This window comes from Bombus fervidus, chromosome 1 (assembly GCF_041682495.2).
Source record: "Bombus fervidus isolate BK054 chromosome 1, iyBomFerv1, whole genome shotgun sequence".
Taxonomy (NCBI): Eukaryota; Metazoa; Arthropoda; class Insecta; order Hymenoptera; family Apidae; genus Bombus; species Bombus fervidus.
In genome coordinates, this window is record NC_091517.1 from 8,994,129 (window position 1) to 9,004,081 (window position 9,953).

The 9,953-nt window shown below is 35.5% G+C and overlaps 1 protein-coding gene across 1 annotated transcript; it reads right to left on the reverse strand.

Moving 5' to 3' along the window:
- Positions 1-2,118: 2,118 nt before the first annotated feature.
- On the reverse strand, positions 2,119-9,555 carry Vglut (Vesicular glutamate transporter). The gene is made up of 9 exons (XM_072011453.1): positions 9,436-9,555; positions 6,230-6,362; positions 5,621-5,841; positions 4,945-5,264; positions 4,621-4,795; positions 4,080-4,378; positions 3,404-3,784; positions 2,936-3,142; positions 2,119-2,585 (listed from the first exon to the last, which is right to left on the reverse strand). The coding sequence occupies exons 2-9, from the start codon at positions 6,301-6,303 to the stop codon at positions 2,334-2,336; spliced, it is 1,929 nt and encodes a 642-aa protein (XP_071867554.1). The 5' UTR covers positions 6,304-6,362; positions 9,436-9,555; the 3' UTR covers positions 2,119-2,333.
- Between the last annotated feature and the right edge of the window lie 398 nt (positions 9,556-9,953).

Genomic DNA, 9,953 nt, shown 5'->3' on the forward strand with positions numbered 1-9,953 from the left:
CAGCTTTAACTGTATATGGACTTTTATGTTAATTATTCGTTGTTAGAAATAGACTCTCCTCTGTTTCTTTATTTCATATTAAACGTTCAGTGATTCAGCATTTCTGTTTAATAAGAGGACTGCAGATTTTTATGCAGATTTATACTTTTATGGACACGACTAACGAAACGGAAGGTAAGTAAAACTTTTGTTTCTGAAAAATTATAACGAGTATTCTACTTTGAATATTTCATATTTTTCTATTTTTATGTACTATATCCTGTCAATTTTTGCATCCTTAAGTTTTACTTAGACACATAAAAATCCATGGTCTATTTAAAAATGTGCTGTTCTACGTTCAGAAAGATTACCGTATAAACGCTAATTACATATTTCAACTCAAACATACTATTACGTTTCATATATGACGTGCTTCGCATTAATAGAGTTTGAATTATAGTATCTTGTAGTATCACGATAAATTATTAATATGATTTGAATTTCAAATAAGAGAAACGGTAAAAAAATGAAGGAAGATACGTGTTTGAAGAGGCTATCAATTCTATGGAAGATCCTCTTGTTGGTGCACAAGATGAGAGTTCACTCGAAGAGATCAGGTCCCAACAAATAGAGCCCTACGGTACTTTAATGCCTTAACATACTAATACTTTCATCAATCACTTTCTTATGAATACTTTCATACGTTTCAGATACGTTTCCGTTAGGATCCGTGTTTTTGTGTATTACATTTAAACTCGAAAGGCTTAAGTAACGTAATCTCGTCTATGATACGTTTTGTACCCGAATAAACGTATTAATGCCTTTCTCGTGTTCCAACGCTTATACGAAACAGCGTTCTCGAGTAATGCATTAATTAACAGAACCCGCCAGCCCACTGTTAAAATATTGACGTTTCGATAATTAATTCGTTCTAGTTACCGTACGTTCGCTTATCATCGAGGACCGGGTTGTACTATTTCAAAAATACGCGCCATTACTGCGACGTGCATACCATTCTTCGTTTTTCACTCTCGACAATCAGCATAATACTTTCAATATTGGTTTTTTTTATTGCTATGTTTCTAAACCTTCTCATCGTTGAATTATCTGCTACCAGTGCCAAACTGAAGAGTAACATAGAAAATACCTAAAAGTTTCAGCGATCGTGCTGAACTGATTTTTCCACCGTCACTTCGCCAAACCTTCTTAGTATTATTGTCTTTGATTATCAAATTATTGTCTACGAAGGTTTGGCACTTGCTTATTGTCTGCATATAGGTATGCTCATATAAATTTTTTTAGTTCCATAGTAAGAGTCTAAATAAGTAGCAATAGCTGAAATGTCTTCTTAAAAGATTATTACGACCTTCGAGTTGCTTCTCAATTAGGTCCACTCATGTCCACTTCTTCGTTTGTGAATACATTAAAGGTTACCAAATGGACGATTTACATAACCAGCAGGCCAATGTCAGATTTATAAAATAGTCAGCTTGGTTTCACTTCGAAATGCACAAGGTATACTGATAAATAATTAATGTAGAAAGTTTCTTTCTTGATTTCTTATAATTCTGTTTTCGTTTGAATGTTTTCCTAAAGGATCTTACGATATTTCGATATCCACTTTCTCTGTCGTTTTTGACACCTCTTGATACTCTTTTATGGATATCTCAAGCCTCTTTTTGCTTTCAAATATTTTGCTTGCTCGACTCGTGTGCATCAACTTACAGCACCATACCCTGCACTCTTAGGTATTGCAAAAAGAGAACATTTCTTTGTACTTCAATTGAAAATACAAAGCCAGCAATTCTGTATCGACTGATGTTTCAACATCATAAGTTGTTAAGAAATTATTTTATGCTCTTTCAATAAGCCTCTAATACTTCAATTTCTTAACAGTTGCTTACTTTATATCTTTCCATAAGTATCTTAAACCTCCTGCTTTTATTCGTTAAATAAAAAAAAATAAGTCACCCGCAATTTCATTTAACGTGTTTTAAAAATTCTACCTATATATATACCCTTTTCACAGCAAAAGAATTAAATGTGTGTTGGCTCAATTTTTAGAAAAAAATGAGTAATCAGCTTTTGTTGAAACGATGTAAATACTTTCCATCTAATCCTAGAAGATAGTAATTTTCATGTTAAAAGAAGAAATCTCCGAAAAATATTCAAAGAGAAATTACTATGGAAAATGTTTTATCAAAATTCACATCGTTGCAATGATAGGCAACAGTAAGCAAATGGACTCATTGAAGTACTAGAAGCAGTTATGAAACAAACATAATCGGTTAAATAATCAGTCAGCTTAAACAGATATCCTTACGTCCGTCCAATTTGTTCGGGAATCGATGAATTTAATTCCACTGTTGATTCTGCTGTGTTACGTCGTATGCGTAATCGGTCGTCGCTGGTGGTTGTACCAGAGATGCGTTTACATCGCTGGCGAAGGGATTTGTAGAATGGAAGGGATTGTTGCTATTGGTTTCCGTTGATCCGTAGCTTATCACCGGTGGTTTTTCTTGTTGAGCGTATATGTTATCCGCAGCTGGTGGTTGATCGTAATTATTCCAATCGTCGGCTGCACCATCACCCATGGATGGTTGTCTCTGTGAAATGAAAAAATATTACTTCATATACATACAGCAATAATGTTATAAAGAAATTTACTCCATGGATATGAAATTATTTGTTGCTTAAGATTATGAATTAACTGCATAATTTCGATTAATATTAATAAGCGATATAATTATACGATAGAATCTATATATAAGAAAATAAAATAAAGGTGTATATATGAAATTGTAGTAAAAAAATGGACAATTTTTAATATATATAACATAAAACAATTGATACATGGAGAGAAGAACAATTGACTATTTGAGCTTTCAAATATACGTATATTCATATGATATTTATCTAATACTAAAATGGATAAATACACTAAAATAATACGTACTATGAATTCGGATTGCATAGTCTTCGGTGGTGGAGGAAGAGGTGGTTTCGCTTGTCCAAATTCATCCATAGCGAAAGTCTTTTGTTCGTCCAAATTAGGATCAGCCCAAGGTTGTAGTTCTCCGGAACAAAAGAATCCATAAAATATTACACCGAATATGTGCACGCACGCTGCTATGATAAACACGTTTCTCCAACTTAGAGCGTCCTGTAAAACGCATGAAAATAACAATAATATTAATTCTTTTATAAATAATCATATCTATGAAATTTCTTTTATTTTAGAGAAAATAAAAAACTGGAAGAAGAAATAAGATGTTAGAAGAAGTAAAGACAACAAAGAAATAACACATAAATGATCAATAATTATTTCGTAAATATTTTTATATGCTGATATTAAAAATAAAACAATTCATTTGATACTGTACATGTATTGATAAAGGACATTTAGCATTTGCACAATCAATACCTTCTTCTCTGTAATGTTGTCTACGAAGAAGGGCACTAACAGACCCGCTATCGTTCCAATTCCATTCGACATTCCCATCAAGATACTGGCATATCTGGGCGCGATATCCAAATGGTTTACGTTAAAACCAGAAATGGCAAAACCACTGCACGCGACACCACACGCTAGCGCGAAGATTGCCGCTGTCCCATTCCTTTTCATGGTTGCGTGAGATACCACCAAAAAGAATAAAGCCTCCATACCAAAACCGCCACAGTTAAATAGCTTCCTGACGTTTGTTGTTGACAATATTCCGCGTTTGCGAATGTAATCAGCCAACAGACCTCCGCAAGGCACGATCATCGTCATCAACAGATGTGGGAGCGAGCCAATTACACCAGTCTGTAACAAATGGAAGTCATTTAGTGTAAATTCATAACGAATATGATTTATTTATTTTCATTCTTGATATATTTGCATGTGACAAATTTCTACGTTCTATGTAAATAACTATTTGACTCTCTTACTGTCAGTTTATTTAATAATGTAAAAATTAATTTACTAATTAATTTATAAGGAATGGAATTTATTTATTCTTGTTCTTGATATTCACACGCGACGGATCTCTAAATTCTACAGCAAAGTAGGCTAAGCTTCAACATCTTAAAATTTAACAGTTTGAAAGAGAGAAACTCACTTCAACCAGAGGCATGTCAAAAGCCTCGTGCATGAAACGAGCTTGAAAGAGCACTAGAAGATAGAAGTTCCAGGATCTGCAGAAATTAGCTACGATAATCGCGTGAACTGGCATGGACGTCAGAAATTTTCGCCATGGTGTCGTCGCGAATGTTGGCATCGCCATAGGTAACTGCGATTGTCCTTGGCCAAGGGAATCTTCGATGTAACGCAACTCACGTGCCGAAATACAAGGGTGTTTCGATGGTTTCTCGAATGCCAGCCACAACCAGAAACAGTACCAAATCAATCCGCAAATACCTGTATATTCAGATTATTAATTATAGGAATTGCGCGTCTATCACTGTTCCTTCGTATTTCATATTTTTATTACAATTTTTCAAATATAGCTGTAAATTCAGATTTTTTTACACCATAAATGATCTATTCTCACGTAACATTCTTTGATTGATTATACACATGGAATATACCGACAGAGTTTGGCCGATGAAGAGATAAACACTTCAACATTTTTCTACTCAAAAAACAAAATCCTAACATACCATAGAAATAAAAGGACGCTGCCCAGCCAAAGGTCGAAGTTAAAAGGCCCGAGAGTGGCATTCCTATTACCATAGCAGCGTAAGAACCGCAAAATGCCAATGTCGCTAAACGCGATCTTTCCAACGGTGGTGCCCAATATTTCCAGATACCGTGACACGCTGGATACGTAACACCCTGGTCAGAGAAAGGATTACTCGTCGTGAAAATCGCTCAAAGAAATAATTCAATTGTAATCTTAATATTTTCACGATCGAAATCCACTGACAATGTTAGACGCGATCCAATTATATCTTATTATTATTTCGATGAAAATAATATCTTACCTCCACCAATCCTTTTATGACCTGTACAATCATATCGACGATTGGATGGATGCTCAGTGCGCCAGGTACCAACAGATTTAAAAACGAAGATATGGCAATTGCAGCGCCAAATATCTTGTTCGCAGGGTACAGGGAGGCGAGGAATCCTCCTGGTACTTGAGTCACAAGGTAACCCCAGAAGAAGGACGAGTCCAGAGCGCTCTCTGTGCCAATTGTCCAGTTGAACCTGAGAGTGTGGTTGGCGTTATCTTCGGTGGCATTCTTCATGGCCATCTTTGCCATTCCCATGTTACACCTCATGCCGAATGAGATTATAAATCCTGAAGGGAATATCGATCGGTTTTATTAAGAGATTTTTTAAGGTATTTTATTAAGTTTTATCATTTCAAAGACAATACAGTAAATGTAAACCCTTTAACAGTGAAATAAAGAATTGGACAAGTCATCAAATAATATATGTATTACTATAAGTTCATTGATACATATTTCTTATAAGCCACTGAAAATATATATTTTATATTTATTATCAGAAATCTTACAAGAAACTTTGAAAATAAGAAGATAATTATTTTCTAAATCATTTATTCTATACTCTATGTCACTTTAGTGCACCACTAAAGGATTAAGGGATACGATAGAATAAAATGCAGAAATACGAGCATGTTTAAAGATTCACCTATACAGGCCAAAGTGGCAATGGTGTATCTTTTCGATAGGCAGGGACATTCTGGTTTGCAATAAGTATCGATATGGCGCAATGGAGGTCGTTCAGGTTCCGGGAGTGATTCGAACGAAGCTTGTCTACTGTATCCTCTCTCATCCTCGAACCCCTTATTGTCTTTGCTACCCTCACGGGGCATCTCGAATTCCTCGTAGCCGGCATTACTTCTTCTTAATCTAAAGTCACAAGTGACACGTTTTACGTACAGCTTTTTATCGCTTATAACAAGTATAAATTTTTCATTTCGCATACTTATTAACATTTCAATTTATAAACGAGAAGATCTAAGGTCCAGAATGTAAAAATCTATTTCCAATTCTTCAATGTGTTTTATATACAGCTTTTGCAACCTATGTTTCTTAAGATTACTAAAACATTGAAAACTCGTTTGCAAGATTATTCTAAAAAAAGGGCAGATTACATAATAGGGAGCAATTAGAAATTCGCGTAGAACATGTGCGTTTAATTACGCGCATGATCAGATATAAATGTACGTTGGCTAAATATAGCCTTTAAACGATTTTTCGTCTCTTATACGCCGTATATGAGCATGCGTGACATTACCCAGCAAGTTTCCGCGATGCTTTGGACTTGATGGAGTCGAAGGCCACGAGGCCCGCCGCCGCAAATCCGGACATTTTCCAATTATTGGGGTTGCTCTCAGGCTGCAAATGGTCGCGTTGGCAATTGGCAGCCCCTGAAGCACATCAACCATCATAAATCACCAACATAAATTCCATCATTATCAAAGACGTCGCTGAATGAACGTTCTTCTAATAAATGATTCTTTTTTTGCATGTTATAAAAATGTTTAAATTATGAATGTAATTAAATGTAAATGAATAATAAAAATTAATATTTTATTATCCTACGTAGGTATATTGATAAATGATAGGACCTTTATTATATTATTCGCCAAGTTCAATAATTTTTGTGATATTTAATCGTAGGATTATGAGAGAAAAATCTTTTCAATGTAATAAAACATTTTGAAAGAAATAATAAAATACGAATAGTTGATAAGATTCGTTAATCGTTTACTTGTTTATTTTATACGAATAAAAACGTTAAAAGAATAGTAATAGAATTTAGATTGGATGTATGAAGGACAAATATGAAAGATAAGTTAAAAGTAACAATGGAAATAGATATTAAAAATATATTGCAGTATTTTAGCAACAGATATAAAAATTCCATTTAATTCTCTAATTAATGAATGCTATTTCTAAACATATAACTAAACATTACTAAAGAATAATAGGATAAAATTGGTGATTTTATATTTTGTCATTTGTGTAACCCTCATTCGTCAATTTCCTATTTATTGGATGTATAATAAAATAAATCACAACTATTTAAGGAGAACATATTCTCTTTAATTTTATTGACAAATTGCACGAATGCCGCTACAATCTTCTATTTTGTACGAACAACTAATCGGTGTTCAAACAATTTCAGCGGTCGAACGCTTAAATCTTTAAAACCATCCTTCGCATTTTCTCTTCCAAGTACGAGCTATGTCTGTGTGAAAACGTTCGTTCTCAATATCGAAACGCAAGGGGAGCTCTGTAGTAGGGGTGTTTGTTTGGAGTGGCAGTCTCTCCAACCCTAATCCCCGAACTCTCCGGGGAACATCTTCAGGGGGTAGAAAAATGCGAGAAGAAACGCGCTCTTCCTGACTCGTATTTTTCCTTACAGTTCTTCATCCAAATATCGTGCGATATATCAAGAGTTCTGATAAAATAAAACTACATATACCAAAGTTAAAATGTTTTTCTTCAAAATCTTACAACGGTGGAAATCTCGTTAAACCATAACGACGCAATAAAATGAACAAACACGGAAAGAAACTAATACATCCAAATAACAAACAATGGAGAAAATAAGAGAGTTTACATAAAAATGATTCTGTATCTGATATAAATCTTTTTTATTTCATAATGACAGTATGGTTGCAAAGAAGTGAAACAAATTAACAATCGATCAATTATTATTACACGAGCAATTAAGGGGACATTTTACTATTTTTTAAATATCACAAATTGTACCATAAACCAAAAGTTCGATAGAAAATGGAATTAGAAGATTCGTAAAATATAAGAATTCAGAAATAGAGGCCAATAATTGTCTTAGTCAAGTTAAAAAATCTCTCGTTACTATAAAATCTTTCAAAAATAAAATGAATTATTCTTAACATCTAAATGACTAACATCAAGTTACTCGAGACATGAAAGAATATAATTAGTTATTGAAAATAGTACAAATAGATTTCGATATCTTTACATCGAGATTATCACGCGATGTTGCTTGGAAATGATTCTCTTTTGTGGAACTTTATAGAGAACGGATCGATCGAGATACGACTGCTATCAGAGAAGCGACTTCTACCTTCATGGATGTGCACAGGAAAAAATTGTTGGCACACTATCGAGTCGATCACAAAGAAACGTATCGAGGGACAATGGATGTCGGATATTAAAACGGCACGTGACAGACAAAAGGCAGAAAATGGACAGCACGTGTGCTAACGAGCTGGGGTGGAACGATGAAGATGGAAACGGCCGATTTCACTTAATGGACTCGTTGCATATTCTTATGGGACTATGGTTCTTCCACGAATTCTTACCAGAAAGTGGCAAAATACTTTTTGAGAGACGTTTCTTGTTGTAGGAGCTAGCCGTACGGAACTGGTTCGAATATCGATTATTCGTTAATTAGCTATTCGTTTATGAAAATGATCCAGATTATTCTAGATTTACGTGTCTTTAGTATCAAAAAAATTACAATGATTGTGACTACAGTTAGCATTTGTCTACCTGAGTTGAAGAGATATCATTACTAAAATAATGAAGTAAAATAAGCGAAATATACAAAACGATAGATATAGTATTAAATATTCTAAAAGATGAAAGAAATTTCTATATGAATTTCGCCTTTTATCTACATTTTCGACAAAATTTCAGCCAACAATTAAAACTAATTATTGATAAAGATAAAATTTGAATTCTTAATGATAGATTGTTAACCGTGCAGAACGTTTATTAGAAACTTCTCGTAAAAATAATAAAAGCTTCATTACATGGAGCGTCTTTGCAAAATGAAAAAGTAGCTTTACTAGGATTTAGAAGATTCAAAGGAAAAGAAGGGTGTTGAATGAAATGAAGCCAGAGCTCGATGCACATCCCCGGCAGATCAATACGAAAAAGTCTATGACATTTTTTCGGATCCCTGATATTTGCACGATCCGTCCTTGCACAAATCTCCCGGCTGTATCCGTGCAGAGTCACGATTCATTCCGAATCGTCCCTTGTACACTTTCACTCGCACGAGCAAATTCCACCGTAGGAAATCACTTGGAAACACATGTATGAATCATAGATTTTAATCCAATGCCAATGAAATCCACCGTAAGCCAAGAAAATCAAAAACGTTATTATCACTTTGTCGGGTGACACAGAGAAGTTTGAAAGCTCTATCAGACAGATTTCTAGTCTTACCAATTTCCTGACAGAAACACCTCACTTTTCGCACCGAGATACATCACAATGTCGCTTTCTCGACTGAATATCATCTTTCTCCACCATTTCACGAAACTGTGGTCATAGAGAGGAGACCACCGAATCTTCGAGTCACCCCATCGCAATGATACGAATGCGAAAACTGATGGACCATTACTCGCGTCACACGATTGTTTAGTGGAAAAGCAAGGATTACGCAAAGAAAAATGTAAATTTTTCATAGAAAGAAATGACGAATAAACCACCACTCACCAATAATTAAGTCCAGATATGGTTACGAGCGGAGTGGGTAGCGGTAGCGCGCGGGGTACGCGACGGAGAACGTCGTCGACGTCGCCTGACGGCGTCCACGGCAGCGCCGGGGTACCGCAAAGTCAGCTTCTGGTCATGGCGTCCGCGCAACCCGGCGTCGCGACGCCATTGGACGACGCGCGGCAACGCATCGATATCACTGGCCAATCGAGTTCGCAAGCAAACCCCTTTAGATCGACCCCAGGCGGGGCTTTGTACCTCGACCAGCAGTTTTGCAATAACAAAACGTTACGCAGCAACAGAAATCGTAACGGTATTAACGTTAATGTGCCGCGTATCTTCGTTGACAAGCCGAGATCCCCCGAGCTTACTTATGCAACAGCTTGTAATTCGCCACCCTGACGCGTAGGTACGATAAATACGCGAGGGTGGCATTAAGGGGTGATCCGAGAATGTTGCAAAATAAATTGCTATATACTTATCGCCGTATGCTTAATATAGAAGCGTTGACATCGAAG